This window comes from Melopsittacus undulatus, chromosome 5 (assembly GCF_012275295.1).
Source record: "Melopsittacus undulatus isolate bMelUnd1 chromosome 5, bMelUnd1.mat.Z, whole genome shotgun sequence".
Lineage (NCBI taxonomy): Eukaryota > Metazoa > Chordata > Aves > Psittaciformes > Psittaculidae > Melopsittacus > Melopsittacus undulatus.
Window position 1 is genome coordinate 5,006,465 of NC_047531.1, and position 22,494 is coordinate 5,028,958.

Consider the following 22,494-nt stretch of genomic DNA (forward strand, 5'->3'; position numbering starts at 1 on the left):
CAAGCTGAGAATGCAGCTTCTAACACACTCTTGTTTTTCTAGTATTTGACCCACCACAGGGGACAATCTATTGTCAAAATCTTTCCTGAGGTCAAGAAGAACAAAATCAAGAGCACTGTGGGGGGTGTGGGAAACGACACGGAAGAACACCAACAGGTTACATTACCTAGAGAGCACAGTCTCAAGCTATTACGAGGTAATGCCAGAAACATAGAAGCATAGAATCAAATGGGCTAGAAAAGCCCTTTAAGCTCAAGTCCAGCTGTTCCCCAGCCCTGCCAAGGCCACCCCTAACCCATGGCACTGAGGCCTCGTCTCCACGCTGTGTGAACACTTGCAGGGCCGGTGCCTGCAGCCCTGCCCTGGGCAGCCTGTTCCAATGCCTGAGCACCCTGTGGGGCAGGAATTGTTCCTCAGCTCCATCTAAACCTGCCCTGGTGCAGCTTGAGGCCGTTTCCTCTTGTCCCATCCCTTGTTCCTTGGGAGCAGAGCCCAGCCCCTCCTGGCTCCATCCTCCTGGCAGGCACTTGGAGGGAGCCATCAGGTCCCCCCTGAGCCTTCTCTTCTCCATCTGAACCCCCCAGCTCCCTCAGCCATTCCCCATCTCTCTTGTGCTCCGGGCCCTGCACCAGCTTCATTGCCCTTCTATGGCCCCACTCAAGCACCTCAAGGTCTCTCTTGTAGTGAGGGGCCCAGAACTGAAGATGAATATTGCTTTCTTGCTGGAAAAACTATTTCCTAATTATTTACTGCAGAATTCCTTGCATTCACCTCTGAAGCATCTGGTATTGACAACAGAGCATCAGGGCATTCAAACCATCGATCTGATACAACCAGGCAGTTCTCCTGTCCCTGTGCACATTAAGTATGAACATTAACCAGCTCACTCGGGACAACATACCTTCAGGCTGTCTCCAAACCCATCATCTGCCTCAGAAGCCAGCAAGGCAACCGCAGCTTTGGAGACATTAAAGTTAATGAAGATGTCACAAGGAAATTCCAAACTGCACATTAACAGGCATAAATATTGAATCAGGAAGCATGTGTCAGCAACCTGGTACCTCCACAGCATCAAGCCATGGGCTCATGAACACATTAGGGGTCCTTCCACAGTTAATACACTCTGACCACCCACACTGCAATTTAAAATGCATAATACACAAATACCCTCAGTTTACTCATTCTAGTTAATAACCACTCCAGGTTGGGCCATACATCACACAAAACCCATCAGCATCAGTGGCCATTTAAGTTGAACAGCAGAGAAGAGACAAAATATCAAATTCATTAATCTTCATTCAGAAAGTAGCCAACTAAATAGTATCATACAATAATTTCCTCTAGATGAGGAAAATAAGTATATGCTTTTTTTTCTTATTCCTTTAAACAACAAGAAAATATTGTCTCTAAGTTATCTCAAGCAGCTAACCATGGCAACAAAACTTCTTTCACACCTGAAAGGGGTTGCTTGTGGCACAGGTTAACATGCCCTGGTAAATCAATGCAAGAGAGTCCATGTGCACCTACCCATGCTATCTGTGCAGACTCATAGCTCCAGCTCAGAGCTGTCAATCACGGAACTTTTATGAGCACAGAATTCACTGGTAGAATCAAGGACTTCAGTTAGCTTTGGGTACCAGTAACACTGGCAAGGAACTCTTATCCTGGACAACTAAAACAAAAGCTTTTAGAGAAAGCCATATAAATATTCTCTGCACGCGAAAGAAAACAGAAGACTTCTAGTTCTGAAAACAAACTGTTTGATTTCAATGTGGATTAAAGCCACAGCAAATGTATTTAGTGTGCTGAAATTAGGTGGTACATCAATGACACCATTACTTACACTCTTCCTTCTTCATCCTTATTTTTCAAGGAGCCTGATTTGCAGGTAGCAGCACAGAAAAGGAAACAAGGAAGTGCTGTGACTGTACATCAGTATTCCTGGCATACAAGATTAAACCAGAACACAATGATTTTCAAACTGTTGTATCTTGTCAGAGGAACCCAGAATCAAGAGGACGACTCAATATGAGTTACACCTCTTGTTCACTTTATTAATCATGATAGCCTATATTTATACAGTTACTGATAGCCCATGTGCTACTAAACACTCTTTCACTGGTTATATTTGTTTGTCCACCTCCCTATCTATATATAGGTATTGGCTAAGCTAGAATTATCATGTTAGTCTGCCTTTGCTTACAATAGCTCAGTGTATTACATTTTGATACATACACAATAACTGGCTGTATTAAGATTGGATACATAATCAATAGCTCACTGTAATAGTGGATACATGTACAGTGTAGCACACAGCAGCTAAGACACAATTTAGTTACATTAAGCGGATGAGAGCCTGGTCTCCAAAACTTGCCCACAGTTCACTATTGTGTCTTAGTACATTCCAATTTCTCCTTTTCTTGCTTGCACTAATACTTTTGCTTCTTTACCCATGGCTTCCTTCATCCTCAGTTCATGTCAAGCTCCAAGTAGGCACTTGCTGACTTAGGACTGTGGCCTGCACTCTCCATAGACATCTTCTGCTAATGCTAAAACATTGGGATTGGGCACAATATGCCCACAGCTTTGCAGCCAGTCCACAACAGTTCACTGTCATTCACTCAGTTTCAAGCCTGGGTTGTGCAAATGAAAATCAGGGATTATTCAGCCCTTCATAATCCGCGTGCCCACGCTCCATCAGCCATTGTTCCACAGTATCTGGTCTTGAACCCCCAGAAAAGTCCAAATTAGCCTTTGCACTCAATGGAAAAAACAACAAACCATCCCTTCCTCCCACCAGCACTGAAGATAAAATGCAGAAATAAGTTACTTGCCTTAAAGACCAAAGTATCTGTTTCTTTCCTGGCCTCTCTCAAGAGGAGAGGAGTCCCCTGGAAACCCAAAGGAAGTTCACTGGTGTATGTACAACTGAACTATCAGAAACAAGTGTCTACATGCGCCGAACAGTCATGGTCATGAGTGACTTTATTATACATATCATGCAATGGTTTGTGTTGGAAGGGACCTTAAAGCTCATCCAGCTCCAACCCCTGCCACAGGCAGGGACACCTTCCACTGGAGCAGCTGCTCCAAGCCCCTGTGTCCAACCTGGCCTTGAACACTGCCAGGGATGGGGCACCCACAGCTTCTCTGGGCACCCTGTGCCAGCGCCTCAGCACCCTCACAGGGAACAGCTTCTGCTTAAGAGCTCATCTCAGTCTCCCCTCGGGCAGGTTCAAGCCATTCCCCTTGGTCTCTCCCTACAGGCCCTTGTCCCAAGCCCCTCTCCAGGTTTCTTGCAGCCCCTTTAAGCACTGGGCACTGCTCTAAGGCCTCCCTAGAGCCTCCTCTTCTCCAGGCTGAACAAACCCTGTCCTATAAAGACAAGCTGAGAGAAAAGTCTTCACTTACCAAGTTTATTATGAGGCACAGATCAAGGCAGGGTCACCATTTAAACTGCTTAGGTTCTTAAAATGTAATTATTATTTTCAGAAGAATAAACTCTAATTTCGGCTCATAAAAATTCAACTACCACCATACACAGCAACTCTCCCATTGAAATTCACACTTAGAGGCATTTCCTACCCCCACAGAGTGAGTGCAAACACAAAACATGCCTCCAAGGACAAATCTCTATGAACTGTTCAGTACTGGTCATATGCAGCAATACTTGAAGCAGCTCAAAGGATAATGAAATATGAAAACAATGCCATTAAATGTGCATAATATAACAGTATTTCATATTTTAGTTTCCAAAGGCACTTGCATACATTACATTCTCTATTTTACAATGTAAATGTGGGGATTAATCAATTTATACTCATTTAAATTAGTCACAAGATGGTGCAGGAGCTCGAAATAACAAAGCAAAGTTAGTTCATGTTCTATTTGGAACACTCTTTTTTCAGTATCCTGTTATTGCTGTAGGTTTAGCAGTAAATCCCAATAACAAACTTATGAGGGGGCTGGAAAAAATGAAGGGAAAGCAGGATTACAAGGTCTTCCCCTGGGATTCTTTGAATTGGGTTCTATCTGCCTGTGCTTACCAGCTGCATTTAACAAGAATAACTCATTTCATTACTCCCCAGCATGGCCAAGGTTACATTCTGATAAGCAAGCAGAAATATCAAGTAAAGAAATGGATGTACACAAGGCACAGAAAGGAAATTAATAAATCGAAAATCCTGAGGCTAAACTTAAAATTAGATCTTGTTAACCAAGATATAAAGGAGAAATGGAGCACAGAATAAAGAGGTAGGAAATAAAAAGTAAGGACATAGGAGCAAAGCTCAATGCCAGAGAAGGCCACCCTGCTGCACCCACGAGCCTGCACAGCTAGCAATTCCAGTCACTGGTGGCTTCACAAGAAATAAATATGAGCTCTTCTGCTACAAATCCTCATAGAATATCACAGAATCATGGAATGGTTTGTGTTGGAAGGGATCTTAAAGCTTATCCAGCTCCAACCCCTGCCATGGGCAGGGACCCCTTCCACTGGAACAGCTTGCTCCAAGCCCTTGCATCCAACCTGGCCTTGAACACTGCTAGGGGTGGGGCAGCCACAGCTTGATGACAGCAATCAGCCATTGGAATCATCTCCCTACGGATTCCCCAGCATTGGACACTGTTAAGATTCAGCGAGAACAGGTTGGTCGGACATCTAGTCTAGATCATGCTTTGCCTCTAAAGATTACAGCATGTGAGGTCCTTCCCAGCCTAAGTTTCTATGCTATGAAATCAGGTACTTCAGCAGGTATTTGGCCACAAGTCATTCTGGTGTCTTGTTGCATTTAAATAACTAACAAACTAGCAATAATGAAGCAGAACTATCACATACTTTAACAATACCCTTAGACTGACTACAACAGCGGAGAGACTTGCTACTCCAGCTGTCTGCGCTAGGAATTCCTACTATACATATACTGAAGTCTTTTCTTGCTGAATACAGTGAATGAAAGCATCAGAATCCTGTAACTCAATATTTAAAATCAGAAATACATTGTAAGCAATGATGGGAAGGATTTTCATTGTGCTTTCAACAGGATTAAACATGCAATGCTCTTTCAGGACAGCTGAAGTTGCCCCGTTCCTCATCTTTACAGTTCATAAGCTTACTGTAAAGCTGTTTTACCTGACAGGATGGGGAAATTTCCTGGAATCTCTTATTTGCTTGGGCAAAATAACTCCTGAATTCTCTTTTTCCACATGTATTTCAATTAACATCCATCACTAGAGAGGACAGTGCAGTAATCACATATTTCCACACATAATAGCAAGCTAAAAGGGTTTATAAACTCAACACATAATAGCTGGGTAAAAGGGTTTACAAACTAAAACAGCTCTTTAGTTTTACATTTAGAAGTCACCACTAATTGCGAAGAATTACTGCTATTGCACAGGCCTGCACTCCCAAATGGGACTCTCCCTACTAACAAAGCTACATAAACAGCCAATTCTGATGTTCAGTTCATCCACCCCATTATCTTTAAAGAGGATTCTCCTGCTGAGATTGCACACTAGCAGAGGCCCTGAAAAGTCCATTTTACCCAATTACAGCTCTGGACAGCAACTGCTTTGGACAGGAAGAAGAAGATCCCTAAAGATGGTCATCACTGAATCAGAAAGCCCTCTGGTGAGGGTATTCCACATACTTTCCCATTGGAGGTAATACAGGCTCAAAGGAGCTAGCTCTAAGCATTGAATTTTAATGTCAAGTGTCCATGGTGCAACTGTTTCGGGGGGGGGGGGGGGGGGGGGGGGGGGGGGGCTTCTGCATATATGTACTACAAAGCATAGGGAACAGCTCTTACTACCTTAAAAATACTTCTAATGAGTGACTGGACAGGATAAGCTAACAGATGAGGAATAATGTTACTTTCTGGTATAGTGCAAATGACTGCATTACATGCCAAGGAACAGCAACACAACCACTAACTCCAGGGCCTCCCAAAATCTAGTCTGGCCTACCTGCAGGTATTGCCCCAAAGCATCTCCTCCCTTCTCACTGACGCAAGCTCTCCCAAATCTCATAGGTTCATTGATGGCTTAAGCCAGGCTGGACAGGGCTTGAGGCAGATCCAGGAAGGAGCCACCCCAGTTCGGTCTGAACACATCCTTTTGGGGAGATTTCTGTGAGTGCAACAATCTTATTGTCCCAATAAAGTACACTGCAAAGTGCATTGCGGGGTATATCAGTAGTTACCTTCACCTCACAAATCAGTTCAATAGGATGAAGATAGTCTGTGATAAATAACACTGGTCAGGGAGCATTGTAAGGGTATCATCATCACCAACCCATTTGCAAGTTACCAGAAAACAAGTAAATGAATTATCCTGGAGAAATGTGCCTTTAATTTGGGTAAAGTTCGTTTAGAACTCGGAAAGTTATTCTGGGAAAGAGAGAAGAGAAAAACAAATTATATAAGAGGCCATAATGCAACAACACTATGAAAAAACAAGCAGCGGACGTGTGTTTTGACAGGTAAAGGTTAATGAAAGGAAAGACAAAAGTGTTTCACCCAGAGATAACACACATCAATACATCTGCTGACCCCATTAACCACAGCAGTAGTTGGAGATGCATGGAAAGATGTAGTAAAATACCAGATTTTTACATTGTACATTTAAAGCAACCCAAAAACTTAGCACTAAATTTTAAACAGAGCAAACATTCTCCAGCAGAAGCTGAATATTCAGCAAAACATCTCTAGATCAAGTAATTTGATTTATCAAAGACATGGGCACTGCAACTCTGCACAGAGTCTGACAGCAATCACTTCACCTCCAACTAGGTACAAAACAGCCAGCAGTGACAAGTAAGTGGATCTTTAATGGCTGTTGTGGAGCATTCAGATCCAATCTCCTGGATATTCAAGTTCTAACAACAGGCTGATACATGGATGTTTTGTAACAGTGCAGAGAAAACAGTAATTCCAGAATTAGTTTATTCAGCTCAGATGCAAACTACAGCACACTCAGTCTCATCACTGCTGAGTGGAGGAGGATACATGGAAAAGCATTTACACTGGGTTTGTAACAAGGTGATGTAAATGAGACTCACTGACTTAGGGAAGCACAGAAGAATCCTGAAGTACTTCCTTATGTCTTGAGGATAAGGTTTCCAATTTCCTACATCACACACAACAGCACATTTATTCTAGAGAACGTTCTGGAAGTCAAGCATTAGTAACAAGCAACATACATTAAAAGTTATTAGTCAGAAGAATAGGCCTGGGGGGACATGAAGGCTCCCTACAAGTACCTGCCAGGAGGATGGAGCCAGGAGGGGCTGGGCTCTGCTCCCAAGGAACAAGGGATGGGACAAGAGGAAACGGCCTCAAGCTGCACCAGGGCAGCTTTAGATGGAGCTGAGGAACAATTCCTGCCCCACAGGGTGCTCAGGCATTGGAACAGGCTGCCCAGGGCAGGGCTGCAGGCACCGGCCCTGCAAGTGTTCACACAGCGTGGAGACGAGGCCTCAGTGCCATGGGTTAGGGGTGGCCTTGGCAGGGCTGGGAATGGTTGGACTGGATGAGCTTAAAGGGCTTTTCCAACCCACTTGATTCATGGTACAGCACAAGAATTCAGATGAGAAGTAGCCAATGTGCACATTTCAAATACATGCACCACAAAAACGTTATTTGTTCAACATCTTTGTCGGCAACATGGACAGTGGGATTGAATGCACTCTCAGCAAGTTTGCCAATGACACAAAGCTGTGTGGTTCTGTTGATATGCTGGAGGGAAGGAATGCCATCCAGAGGGACCTTGACACACTTGTGAGGTGAGCTGATGCCAACCTCATGAAGTTTAACCATGACAAGTGCAAGGTCCTACACCTGGGTCAGAGCAATCCCAAGCACAGCTACAGGTTGGGCAGAGAAGAGATTCAGAGCAGCCCAAGGAGAAGGACTTGGGGGTGTTGGTCAATGAGAAACTGAACATGAGCTGGCTGCAATGTGCGCTTACAGCCCAGAAAGCAACCGTATCCTGGGCTGCATCAAAAGGAGCGTGACCAGCAGGTCAAAGGAGGTGATCCTGCCCCTCTGCTCTGCTCTTGTGAGACCTCACTTGGAGCATTGTGTGTAGTTCTGGTGTCCTCAACATAAAAAGGACATGGAGCTGTTGGAACAAGTCCAGAGGAGGCCACGAGGATGATCAGGGGCTGGAGCACCCCCTGTATGGAGACAGGCTGAGAAAGTTGGGGCTGTTCAGCCTGGAGAAGAGAAGGCTGCATAGAGACCTCAGAGCAGCTTCCAGTGTCTGAAGGGGGCTACAAGGATGCTGGGGAGAGGCTCTTCCTCAGGGACTGTAGTGATAGGACAAGGGGTGATGGGTTCCAACTGAAACAGGGGAAGTTTAGATAGGATATGAGAAAGAAGTTCTTTACTGTAAGGGTAGTGAGGTACTGGAATGGGTTGCCCAGGGAAGTTGTGAATGCTCCATCCCTGGCAGTGTTCAAGACCAGGTTGGATGAAGCCTTGGGTGATATGGTTTAGTGTGAGGTGTCCCTGCCCATGGCAGGGGGTTGGAACTGCATGATCTTAAGGTCCTTTCCAACCCTAACTATTCTATGATTCTATGAAACTAAGGGCACTTGCAGTCCTTCAAAGCAAAGACAATCCTATTAAGGAAAGTGAAGGGGACTTACAAGGCAATGTAACACATATTCCTCCAGCTCCAACAGAAGTGGCTTTATATTTAATTATCAGCAAACAACTACCATGTTGTCAACTCCAAAATGTGGTAACTTAAGTACTTGCAGCCCAATATTTAGCACTTCATTATTGCTTGTAATACCAACTGAAAACTGTGCACAAATGAAGCTCATGTTTATGACTATTTTCACAAATCAGAAATTACATAAAGGACAACTGCCAAAATGTTGGAAATTTTAACAACAACCAGAAGCTAACACCTACATTTTTAATAACAGGTAATGAGAGCTGCTAAAAGCTACAACTTTTTCCCATGACTGGTCTCCAAATTGGTGTAATACTCCTACTGTATCCACCCCTGATAGCTTCTTAGTGCTATATGTTGCTTGCAGCAAAACAAGTTACTACAGAAGGATGTAACAAGTAGCAGAGACTTAATCCAATTCCAGTCTAAGAATAAACTTCCTTGACTAGACACCAAGTAGCACACGCAAGAGCCAGCAGCATCTCCAATACCAGCAAATGAAGTCACGAATTCAATAAGAAGTACAGGGAAAAGCAGACTGTTCTAGGGACAAGAGGTCAGGGATGAAAATCCTGAGGAGGAAAAGTAATCTGATTGTCAGCAGAGATGCTTCCAGTTAATTCAGAAGTACGAGGTTTGCTTTATCTTTCAGTAAAATATTCTCTCCTCTTTTGCGAGTGACAGAGCAGACCAAAAGGACTCAGTGGGTTCTGCAGCCTCTTCATTGGCAAAGATACAGGAGACTATTCCTTAGTCAAAACCTGGTTGACAGAGTGATGTGATATCCAGTGCTGCTTCTCCAAATATTACAGTTTCCTTCAGATGCTGTTTAGCATTGAATCCACTCTTCTATATAATCACTGCCTTCATTAATTCTTTATACCAATTTCTGCAGATAATACTCTTTCTCCCTAAATCTCATAGTACCCAACATCACATCATCCTGTTCAGAAATATCACTTACTAACATCAGGAATAATTGAGTCCTTTCTCTCAGGATAAACTGCCTCCTCCTCACCAGAAAATAAAGAAGAAAATCAAAACTTCAAGCACCTTGGATGAACAGGACAAGAGGGAATGGCTTTAGACAGACTGAGGGGAGACTGAGATGGGACACTGGGCAGTTCTTCCCTGTGAGGGTGCTGAGGCACTAGTACAAGGTGCCTAGAGAAGCTGTGGCTGCCCCATCCCTGGCAGTGCTCAAGGCCAGGTTGGACACAGGGGCTTGGAGCAGCTGCTCCAGTGGAAGGGGTCCCTGCCTGTGGCAGGGGTTGGAACCAGAGGAGCTTTAAGGTCTCTTCCAACCCAAACCAGTCTGGGATTCTATGAACCACTCGACTTTTCTCTATCAAGCTCCAGAGATTAAGGAGAAATAGAAGCTTTTCACAGGATGAACCCCCATATCTCACCCCAGCCTCAATGACTGACTTAGATTAAATGTTTATTTTTTCCAGATACTTAACATGAGATGAAATTAAGCACAGTTAATGAAGCTAAAAATGACAATCAGATAAACTAGCTCCATGAAGCATTGTTGGAGGTAAACAACAAACAAAAGCAAAGGGAAGAAATAATGCCCTTTCTCTTGTTTAAACTTGGATTTCCCAAAACCAGGCTGTAGTACCTAAGAACTGCCACTTTCAGTCTGGTGTTCCCCAAAACTTCAGTAATCTGTCTCAATGTGATGTTGTTGGAAATCAAGGAATTCAATACTCATATAAACCAGTGTGAGGAGTAAATTGTAGCTGAATTCAGCTACTGAAAAAAGCAGCTGAAACTGCATCCTGATCCCCTGAGGCAGAGGAAAAGACTCCTCTAAGTGGTTACCTCCTGTTTAACTAAAAAACAACTAGTACAAAGCTTTCAAGAAGCAGCACTATACAATATACTTAACCTGCCTCATCTGACAAGTGATGAAGAGCTTTAGTAACACTTTACTGCAGCCTGGAGATGAAAGAAAAAAAAGAAGAAGAAACAAAGCTTTTCTTTTCATCTTAATGTGATAAATCAGACATTTAAAGTATGCTTTAATATCACACTGAAGATTCTCTACCTGGTAAATAAACTGTGATGGAAAGAAAAGCAGCATTTGCTATTAAAAGCAGGAGAGTTTATTACTTGGAGGGCTGCTTGTCATGTTGAAGGAACATTATATCTAACAAGTGGTATTCTTAAATAACACTAAGAAAATAAATGCATTTAAGCCCCCCTCCTACTTCATGTCAGTGGAGAGAGGATTTGGCTAAGAATATATTCACTATAAAACCAGACAGGATGCTGTATAGCAGAAAGACAATTCCCTTGCTATCAAGACTAACAGTGGTGAAAGCAAACAGTTCAAATTTAGTCATTTGGTTTATCTCATTAAAATCATCAACACTTCTGATGTTGTTCTTTAAGATAGCAAAAGCATTCAAGCTGCACCAAATGACTTCTGAGTCCTTTAAATTACAAACGCTTTTATCTTGGCAGCTATCTGGTCTTTTTGACCTCTAATCCCAGGAAGGTCTCTGAAGGACAAAGGAGGAATAACTGGGGTTTATCCTGGTGCCCAGACACAGCACAGACAAAAGAAGTCAAAGGCTGGAATTGCAAGAGGAAATATTACATAGTTCAATGCTTTCTGGTGGCAATCTTCAGCACATTTCACGCTCAATAGAAACCAAGGACTTGAGCACATGTGAACCACGATTCCTGTAGGCAGATCCATGGGAGATTTCTAACAAAGACCACAGCAAATGTATCTCAAACAGGCATCATAGAATCACAAAATGGTTTGGGTTGGAACAGACCTTAAGATCATCCAGTTCCAATCTTCTGCCACAGGCAGGGACCCCTTCCACTGGAGGAGCTGCTCCAAGCCCCTGTGTCCAACCTGGCCTTGAACACTGCCAGGGATGGGGCAGCCACAGCTTCTCTGGGCACCCTGTGCCAGCGCCTCAGCACCCTCACAGGGAACAGCTTCTGCCTTATCTCCAACCTAAATCACCCCCGTTTCAGTTTGAACCCATCACCCCTTGTCCTATCACTACAGTCCCTGCTGAAGAGCCCCTTTCCAGCATCCTTGTAGCCCCCTTCAGACACTGGAAGCTGCTCTGAGGTCTCCATGCAGCTTCTCTCTAGGCTGAACAGCCCCAATGCTCTCAGCCTGTTTTCATCTTGTGCCAAATTCTTATTTCTAATGGACAGTGTAATTGAAACTAAGAAAAATATTTAGAGGAAAAAGAAGCAGCACATTGCCAAGGTAAATTTTATTTCAGCCCAGATTTAAAAAGAAAGAACACCAAAAGTCAGAAAACAAACTCCAGCACGCTGTCTTTCCAGGAGTCTGCCTCAGACATTGGATCAACTCTAGCTGCATTCTCAAGTTCAGCCCATAGGAATAATCTCCCCGGGGAAGTAGTGGGTTCCCCAACATTGGGCAGTGTTAAGATTTAGCTGGATTAGGGCGCTGGGACATGTAGTCAAGGTCATGCTTTACCTAGAAAGCTTTTATCAGGTGATCCTTGAGGTCCCTTTCAATCTATATATCTCTTATTGCACTGGGTTTTGGTTTCCCAAGGTCTCATTTCAGCATCTTTGTATCTCCTTACCGCATTTTGGACCATATGTGCACAATCTTTTTTCCCCAGATTCATTTCCTTCTCTGTTTTTAGAGACAGTTTCCCTACCTCTCTTACTGCCACACTAGAACTTAACTGAGGAACCACATACCAGCCCCAACAGTGGTTTTCAACATGATTTTCTGCCAGCTACTAGAAGAGGATGCTTTAGCATGCACACATCTTATGCTTCCATATCCAAAAGCAGGTTGTTCTAACTTCTAACTCACAAGCCATTTCTAAGCAAACACTTCAGATACGCTTGTTACAGTAGCTGCAACAAAAACTGCTTTATATGTATACCACACACCTACTCCTAAAGATTTTTAGAGCTAACATCTGCACTCAGTAAACCCTTAATAGAGCACATGCAGCCTTAAGCAGAATAGCATGAAATTTCATTTCACCAAACCCACTAGAGACCCAAAAGCACACAGTGTGCAGTACATAAGAATTACCTGTTTCTAAGAATATCTAGAACCAAAAATGACACTTCTAAATGAATGCCCATTCAAAGAGAAATTCTGACTCTCTGAAAAAAGCCAGAGAAAACAATTGGTAGAAGAAAAAGGCTATTAAAGAAGCTGTCATTACAGTGGCTCTGCCTCAGCCCCAGATGTAGTTACTTACACATTGAGTAAAACAGGACCTGATACAGAATGCTGCTTCTTTAGGTTTCATTTGAAGTATCACAATTTCTCTATCAGTTGTAAAATGAGAACCTTGAAATCAATCAAATGTCCCCCTAATACATAACAATATATATATATATAACCACTTTCTCCGATAAATAGTTTTCTCCCTTACCCTCATATGGGGGGAAACCAAACAAAATACAACTCAATCCCACAAGCTCTATTTGCAGAACCATTGCAAACCTTTATTTGTTGCTTCAGTTCCCTTTAAAACACTGAGTAACAGTAAATAAAGCAGGAGCAGGAGAGAGGGGGGTGGGAATCAATTACTGCAATTCTGGCCTCAGATGCCTCCCAAACACGGGCCACTTCATACAACGTTGAACATCATCATTTCATTACCAAGAAAGAGGGGGAAAAATAGAGGGACAGAAAAACCTCTTCTAAGCCATCCTTCCAAATGCATGATCAAACCTGAAACACATCTAGATCACGTCAAACTCTGGGTTAACATGAACATAAATGTAATTTCTTGGAGCATATTTAGGTAGATGTATTTCATGCAGCTCATTACTGTACTGATACAGGAGTATTTTAGGCTGTTATTTAGCTGTTATTACTAATTTACCTGCAGTTTTTTATTTAGACAAAAGAAAAGTTAATCCTTCCTCAAACAGCATAAAATATCATTTCAGTATTAGGGGGAAAACATTTTAATTCTAATCTATGGGTTAGTCTGGTCACCTGGAGAAGGCTCCTTAAGTGCCTAAAGCAGCTCCAGGAAAGCTGAAGAGGGGCTTGGGACAAGGGCCTGTAGGGACAGGCCAAGGGGAATGGCTTGAACCTGCCCAAGAGAGGGGACTGAGCTGAGCTCTTAAGCAGAAGCTGTTCCCTGTGAGGGTGCTGAGGCGCTGGCACAGGGTGCCCAGAGAAGCTGTGGCTGCCCCATCCCTGGCAGTGTTCAAGGCCAGGTTGGACACAGGGGCTTGAAGCAGCTGCTCCAGTGGAAGGGGTCCCTGCCCGTGACTGGGTTAGAACTGGATGAGCATTAAGGTCCCTTCCAGCCCAGACCTTCCTGTGATTCTACATCGCTGGACAGTAAGTTACTATAGGAACAACATGATCAGCCAGCCACAAGGTTAGATGTAATGTCAAACTACAGCTGTAAACACATGGCATTTGCATGAGAAGTTCCAACACCTTTTGCCTTTCGCTCTTGTTATACCTATAGACATTTGTTGAAGGGCTGCTGTTCCAAGAGCATCTCAGCACTTGAAACACAACTAAAGCAGGAGTCCAAAGGTACAGTCTCAATGACATCTTGAAGCCCAGACTTCAGAGAAGAACTCAAACACTACTGAATTGGACAAAGGTTGGGAATATAGTGAGAGAGCACCTCGGGCACATGAAGACTTGCACTCTCACTGTGAAGTTCTGCTCACAGGCATGTGAGTTCATAAGGTTCTAGATGTTCTCATACAACTACACACCTCTTCCATTGTTAATCCAAGTCTTTAAACCATTAAATTAGGGCTTTTTGCCTATTTTAATATCCTCCTTCTGTATGCCCAACCCTGTTAATCACACCCCATCTTCCTTCCCAATGAGGTTACCACTGTACTTTCAGGATGCAGAGTGAACTAAGCTCTTCCACACCCCTGAACTCCACATTTCTATGAGCTAAAAGCAAAAACAGATAAATTGCATTATTTGCCAGTTTTCCCTTCTAATTTCAGCACCATTTTACAATGACATACCCAGACACCTGAAAACCCTCACAGAACACTTGCATGTCACACAGACAATGAGAACTTTAATTTATGCAACACTTGCTTCATCTCCTATGTATAATTCCACCTTCCCCATACTCCTGCAAGCTGGTGACATGAATGTCAGGCTCAACTAAAGATTTGTTGTTGCAGTGACAGCACTGAAAGTTTGGCATCTTTAGCAGACTGTGAGTAATAAGATGTTTCACCTTTTGATAATAAGGTACTTCAATCAATAGTGAACCTTTAACCCAAAGAATATCAAGACACAGCACTGAAAATAGAAGTTAACTCCAAGTAACTCAGTGAGAACTAAGTGGCACTACAGCAAGCCACAGGAGAGCAGGAGTGAGCCCTGCAGCACCATGGACACCGGAATAACTCTTCCTCTGTGTGTCACTGTATTCTACCACAGAATCATAGAATGGTTTAGGTTGGAAAGGATCTTAAGATCATCCAGTTCCAACTCCTGCCACAGGCAGGGACACCGTCCACTAGAGCAGGCTGCTCCAAGCCCCATCCAGCCTGGCCCTGAATGGTCCTTGGATGAGGTTCCTGTTGGCTCATTCCTCCAGCCAGCCTACGTCCCTCTGGAGAGCAGCCCTGCCCTCAAACCTACTGGCTTAATCTCCCTAATTTGTGGCCATCTGCACTGAAGAGGATGTGCTCCATCTACCTCCTCCTCCAGGACATTGATAGAGCTGCTACACAGGACAAACTCCTTCAGACCACCACATGATACCAGCCTCCAGGTAGAGTATGACCCATTAGACACACCCTGACCACCCAAACAGATTCTTTTTAACCCAATTTCTCATTCAGGTATGTCCAAATTGCAACACCTAACCTGGTTACACAGATATTGGGAGAGCCAGTGTTAAATACCTTGATGAGGTAGAGGTAGATGACATTTACTGCTCTCCCCTCATACACAAATCCACCCATGTTGTGGTCTCCCTCTGCTTCTATCTCCTCCTTGGCCTCATTTTTACACTGAGGCTCTATCATGGTTAACCAGACCAGCCTCCCAATATATCTACTGATTTCCTGAATACTGGAACGGACTGTTCTTGCACTGGGAAGAGGTTGTCCTTAAGGACCTCACCTTTCCCGAGCTTAACCCTCAGAGCTGCCTTCTGTGGGATCCTACCAATCTGCTCTCTTCAGAAGCAGAAGCTTGCTCTCCTACAGTTCAGTTACACTGGGGCTGCATCTCCAGAACCTAATTCTTCGAATACTCATTCCTCTACACCTGAACAGTACTTCCTTATACATTTCCAACTGAGATACCCTAAAACTCCACCAAAAGACCAAGACAGCAACACAACAGGCATCATTCCACGTGAATGAATAAAGTTTAGAAACACATTTTTCCCCACTGTCAGCATGCAAGGTCTAACCAAGTTCCTGAGGACACAGCAGCAGTGCTCATTTTATTACCCACCCACCCAATACAGACTATTTTATGACATGGTCCTTTACTAATTGGTTTTGTGAGGACAGTATAATAAAAATAACACACAAAGCAGTTAAAACCTAAAAGAGAAAAATCCTCTGTGGCCTCAATGAAATCTGCCTCTGCAAAGAGAAAATGGTTGTCTGAGCTGCAGATTCTTGGTAGTTAAAGTATTTGTTCTCCTTTTTCAGCTATCCACCGAGCTAAAATGAATTAAACCATTCTCTTTCCCTGTTATGACCAAATCTTTAGGTACAAGACACACTATGAGAGAAAAAAAAACCTAAAACAAGACCTAAAACAAAACCTAAAACAAGTCTCGCTATCTGAGCAAATGACTTCTCATCAATACTGCTTTAGGAATTCGAGACATACTTTAAAGATTTTTACACTTGTTAAATATTTTAGTGCATTTAATATTACTCACAAGTCAAAAAACGATGCAAGCAAGCTGGGATGCCTTAAGACATAGTGTTTAGATGTCATATTTCACTGTAAGTGTATGTAATTTCATTTTCCAACCCCAAACTAAAGTCAATAAATTCATCATCTATTGGCAAGCAACAAGATCCATGTTCTTTTCATGTAATCTAATCCATTATTCCTCCACCAAAAGCTATCAAAGACTTGACTTAAAGAAAGGGCTGGTTTTAATAGCTCCAATGTTTCTCCCTCTAGATATATCTTCATAGAAAAGTGTTATTTGTCTACAATGCATAAAGATATAAATGCAGGGAAATCAACTGCCTGGCCAGAGCCAACCTCCAAACACCACCAGCCAGGGATAACCCTCTCAAGAAGCAGCGAGTGATCTGCTCTGTCACAGGAACAAGTCACTGTCATGTAAGTCATACACAGGAGAGGAAGAGCTGTCTGGGGAGAGGTCTCTCATTAACACAGTATCATATGATGTTTCGGGTTGGAAAAGACCTAAGAAAGGATCATTTAGCTCCAAAGCCCCTGCCATGGGCAGGGACACCTCACATTAAACTATGTCGCCCAGAGCTCTGTCCAACCTGGCTTTGAATACTGCCACAGATGGAACATTTACCACTTTTTTGGGCAACCTTTCCAAAGGCCTCAGCACCCTCACAGTAACCAACTTAGTTATACCTAATCTGAACTTCCCCTGTTTCAGTTTGATCCCATCATCCCTTGTCCTATCGCTCCAGTCCCTAATGAAGAGTCCCTCTCCAGCATCCTTGTAGCCCCCTTCAGACACTGGAAGCTGCTCTGAGGTCTCCAGAGCTTCATTTCTCCAGGCTCAACAGCACCAACTTTCTCAGCCTGTCTTCATACAGGAGGTGTTCTAGCCCTTGATCATCGTCGTGGCCTCCTCTGGACTTGTTCCTACAGCTCCATATCCTTCTGATGTTGAGGACACCAGAATTGCACACAGTGCTCCAAGTGGAGTCTCCAAAGAGCAAAGTAGAGGGACAGGATCAACAGTGCAAGAAGATATACCAAGAAACCAACAAGAACCACCTGTATCACAGAAAAGACCCCCAGAATTGGGATCCAGCCCCCCCAACCCATCAACAGAGTAGTTCAGTATTTAGTGATCAGAGTACTTGCTTTGAAGCAAGTGCCCTTCCAGTCATGACACCTCATGAGCCAAACACTCTGAAAAGGTAGATGTAGATACGAAAGAAACAAACAGGTTGGACTATTCTTCCAGAGCCAAAGAAATGAAACAGTTTGTAATTCCTCATCACAAATTATTCAATGAAAGAGTAACGCATGGTACAGGAACATGTAGTTAACTATAATTTAATCCTCTCATATACAAATCATTTTAGCTACTGAGGTATAACACTGATTATACTTTCCTGGGGAAATACAAGCACTTCACCTAAATCACTAGTTCTTAAAGCAAAAATTTGCATAAGGTTTCCCAAGCTTGCAAAGCCATCAAGTGATTAAGCTTTTCAATACATGAAACCCAAAAACATAAGGAAAAAAAAAACACTATTTCCAATACAAAGAGAAACAAAATTAAGGAGCAAGATACACACATATGAATTAGCAAAGAATTAATGGTTATTACAGCCTTCACCTCCAGCCACCATATACCAGAAACAAATGCTTATTCACAAGACCACATCCCTACATCTAGTTTAAGGACATAAAAGCAACAAGTACCTTTAAGAGTAAGCAGGATGTGCAAGTATTATTGCACATAAATCACAGAACGGTTTGGGTTGGAAGGGACCTTAAAGCTCCTCCAGCTCCAACCCCTGCCACAGGCAGGGACCCCTTCCACTGGACCACCTTGCTCCAAGCCCCTGTGTCCAACCTGGCCTTGAACACTGCCAGGGATGGGGCAGCCACAGCTTCTCTGGGCACCCTGTGCCAGCGCCTCAGCACCCTCACAGGGAACAGCTTCTACCTAAGAGCTCATCTCAGTCTCCCCTCTCTTGGGCAGGTTCAAGCCATTCCCCTTGGCCTGTCCCTACAGGCCCTTGTCCCAAGCCCCTCTCCAGCTTTCCTGCAGCCGCTTTAGGCACTGGAGTTGCTCTAAGGTCTCCCCTTCAGGAGCCTTCTCTTCTCCATAGCAGAGCTGCTCCAGCCCTCACAGCATCTTTGTTTCCAATCAAAGTGTTGACTTCAGGAGGAATTTTTTTGTAAGCATCAAGGCAAAAGGCCATTAAGGAACACTGAGAGCATTAATATTTCTGAAGCACTGATAAGAAGCCCTACTTGAACCTTGCAGCTTCACAATCAACAACAATAAATCACTCTGATCACTCAGATACGCTCTGATCTCTGCCATTCATTTTTACTCTTTTAGTGGCTACAATGAGTTCATTGTGCTGAAGTATTTCAAATTAGAGTAGAGGGTGTCTGCACAAATACCGTGTCACGCATTTGAACAGGCCTCAATAATGATGTATAAAGAGTTAAGAAACCCATCATCTCAATCCATCTCTGTATAAACTGTATACAACTTATTTCCATGACCTCATGATAGGAAAATAGCATTTGCAATTTACGTCTATTACAAAAGAAGCTCAATACACTAAATTTCACTGTTAAGAAAGAATTATCACTTCAAAACTCAACAGATATTTCCAATTAGTATTTGCTTTTCCTGGTTTGTTTTTTTATAGGTCTTTAGCAATGAACAATAGAAAGAAAACCAAGTAGAAAACCAAGTCTAACAAACATTGTGTTTTACACTTTAATGTCAAGGAGAAGAAAACAAAGAGTAATTTAACTCCTCTAAAAACCTACAAACTACTTCAAAAGGAGATGAGACAAAAAGGTTAATGGCAAAAATCATCTCTGAGTCACTACAATGCTCTGAAAGGCACATTTGATTTTTTCCTCACGTCAAAACCAGAACACCATGGATATACCTGCACCTGATGATCGGCTCTGAGACTGTGGCCTTCCACTGGGTGAAGAAGGTTCCTTCATACGATCAATGACACTGTCAGAGAGCTGCAAAACATAACCCCAAAAGAGAGTCAGGCTGCATATCCTCCTTGATCCTCATTCCCCTCCTCTTTCCCACCACAAAATTAAGTAAAACTTCAAAAAGAGGACATAAAGCTCCAGAACTATGTGCAACAGATGCTAAAATTCTATGCACAATGCAACCAAACTATTTCACTTCATTTATAGAATAACCAGCACCTCTGAGTGGAAACAGTTTCACTGAACAAGATGATTTTGGCTCTCCCAGAACACAAGAAACTGATACAACAAAACATAGGACGCAAGGAACAGCAAAGGCAACACCACCCTTAGACATGCTGCTGGTAATGAATCAGCCTTTTGCCTATCACAGTGGTTCTGCTGACAGTCACACCTCACACTGTGCAGTTGCATTTCACCCTGGAGGAACTTCATCCTGATAAAGCCCTCAAAAACCTTTTGCGACACAAGTGGTCACAGCAAGTCATTATGTTCATTCTCATGTTGCCACATGCATGCACAAATACGCTGCCCAAAGCTAAGCAGAATTAGAGTAAGGGCAATGTCCAGTTTCATACACATTGTAGTCCATGGGTAAGATTGATAGAAGGTAAAGAAATAACATGAAAGCTTTTCTTTTCCAACTTAGAACTTGCTGTTGGTTTCCTCCAGCACCAACTCTATCAAAACACTCTTTTATTGCCCATGAGAATTAATTTTAATGAGGAAATTCTTTATTAAACCTACAGCATGACGTCTCTCACTGACAGAAATCCATGTGACAAAGACTGCACCAATATCTCTCATTCAACACAGACTAAATGCACACATGTAAGTGTTCTTCAGTGTAAGCTTTCCTAACCCAACCCTTAAAACTCTCAAGTTAACTTCACAGCTAGTTTTAAGCATGTAAACAGTTGTGTACATCCCACTTCCAGCTGCTTTACTGATTAATAGTAGTTATTTAATGCACCTACATGAGCCTAGTACACATAGTATCATTCAGGTTTTATTCCAGGGATAGCTTACAAGAATTCCCAGAGTCCTTCCCAGTATATAACTACATCAGAGCCGTTGAACTCTGTGAGCACTGATATTCCTGTTATCTCTTTGCCCAAGAGCATTAAATGGCCAGAACAAATCTCAGGATACTGAAACAGGCAGCAGTGACCATTCTGTAACACTACTCTCTAGAAGCAGCAATAAAAGGTAACTTATTATCACTGCGGGTATGAATAACAGTGTCTTTCATTGAAAAGCTTCCAAGCTGCAAGACTGAGGGTGTAACAAACTGTCTCCTGGTATCAGACAGAGCCTTGGGTGATATGGTTTAGTGTGAGGTGTCCCTGCCCGTGGCAGGGGGGTTGGAACTGGATAATCTTAAGGTCCTTTCCAACCCTAACTATTCTATGATATTATAGGCACAGTATCCCATTAAGAGATAAAAGATGGGAATGCTCCTGCAGATACAAAGGAGGTGGATACACGGTGTGTCCGAGAGCAGAATATGGGAGAGGGAGGAGCCCTCACATGTAGAGGTCAGGGAAAGACAGAATAAGGTCTTTCAGTTACACCTGCCTCCTATAACCCGTTCTTCCGCCTGTCTTTGGTAACGCGGCTGGGGACAAGCCTCCACTACCGCAGCTCCCTATGCACAGTGGGCTTCCTGCCATGACAGACACCCCTAGAGTGCCCCTGAGCGATTCGGCTCCCCTAAAACACCCAACCCAAGAGGCGGACAGGAGTGGAGCTCCCTGCGGGAGAGGGAATGGAAACAGGGGAGCGGAACAGGACGAGGCCGCAGGTACAGGAACCAACAGCGCTGAGGCCGCAAGAACCCACAGAGGGACCAAGGAGGCCGAGCTGGGGGGGGGGGCCGGGGAACCAGGCCCCGAGCGTCCTCCCCCCGATAGCCCCTGCCCGGGGGAGCCCCGCTCTCACCCGTACGCCCTTCACCACCGTGATGTTCTCATTCTCATCCGCCTCAAACGTGACGCGCCGGGTGCTGCTCCCACTGCCGCCCATCTTGGCCCGGCCACACCAGGCCCCGGCCACGGACGGCCCCAAGGAGACTCGTCGTCCCCGCTGCCAGGATGCACACCAACAACGCCAACCCTTATTGGTCCGAAGCTCGCCTCGCCCCACCCTCCCCCCGAAGAACGCTGCTTCCTATTGGCTGCGGTGCCGTAGCCATGGAAACCACGCACCCCCCGCTGGAGAGCGCTGAGGTCCCCGAGAGGGAGAGGAAACTTTTCCGCGTGTACTTTACGGGCGCGGACTACAACTCCCATGATGCTTCGCGGCACGGGGCGAGGTTGGGTGCCGCCTTTTCCGCGCAATGCCCTCTGGGTAATGTAGTCCTCGCCATGGCAAGCGCCGTTCCTCAGCACCCTCCCGGGGCACAGCCCCGCTCTGAAGCGGCTTTCGGGATCCCCTCCGCTGCTGTGCACGTCCCGCTGTGCCCCTGCCCTGTCACAGCGGGGCCAATGACACCGTGTGGGGTGAGTGCCTCAGGTTTGTGCTGCAGCTCCAGGGGCTGAGCTGTGCCTCACAGAACCCCAGACTGGTTTGGGTTGGAAGGGACCTTAAAGCTCCTCCAGCTCCAACCCCTGCCACAGGCAGGGACACCTTCCACTGGAGCAGCTGCTCCAAGCCCCTGTGTCCAACCTGGCCTTGAGCACTTTTCCACAACTAAGAATGTAAAACTTCCATTAGCATTGCCACTTAGGACATGTAATTTTATTTCCAAGAGTTATGTTAATAACACATAATAAATTTTCTTTTCAGGCTGTAGTATCAATTGCATCTGAATCTGGCTGTTCTGTGAGTCAGCTCCTCGCTGCAGATCCCATGGCCTGTCTCGATGGACAGAAGTGCAGAAGTGAGTGCTGGAAAGATGTCTGAAAGCAGAAAAAGGTGTTCTCTAGTGT

The 22,494-nt window shown here is 44.1% G+C and overlaps 1 protein-coding gene across 2 annotated transcripts in view; it reads right to left on the minus strand.

Moving 5' to 3' along the window:
• CHCHD3 (coiled-coil-helix-coiled-coil-helix domain containing 3) overlaps window positions 1–21,670 on the minus strand; it is a 156,881-nt gene extending 135,211 nt beyond the window's left edge. For both annotated transcript variants that reach the window (XM_034063411.1, XM_034063410.1), the window contains exons 1-2: window positions 21,506–21,670; window positions 19,504–19,588 (exon numbers count right to left, since the gene is read on the minus strand). In XM_034063411.1, the coding sequence (XP_033919302.1) occupies window positions 19,504–19,588; window positions 21,506–21,589 (169 nt within the window). In that variant the 5' untranslated portion in view covers window positions 21,590–21,670. The remainder of the gene's footprint in view (window positions 1–19,503; window positions 19,589–21,505) is intronic.
• Between the last annotated feature and the right edge of the window lie 824 nt (window positions 21,671–22,494).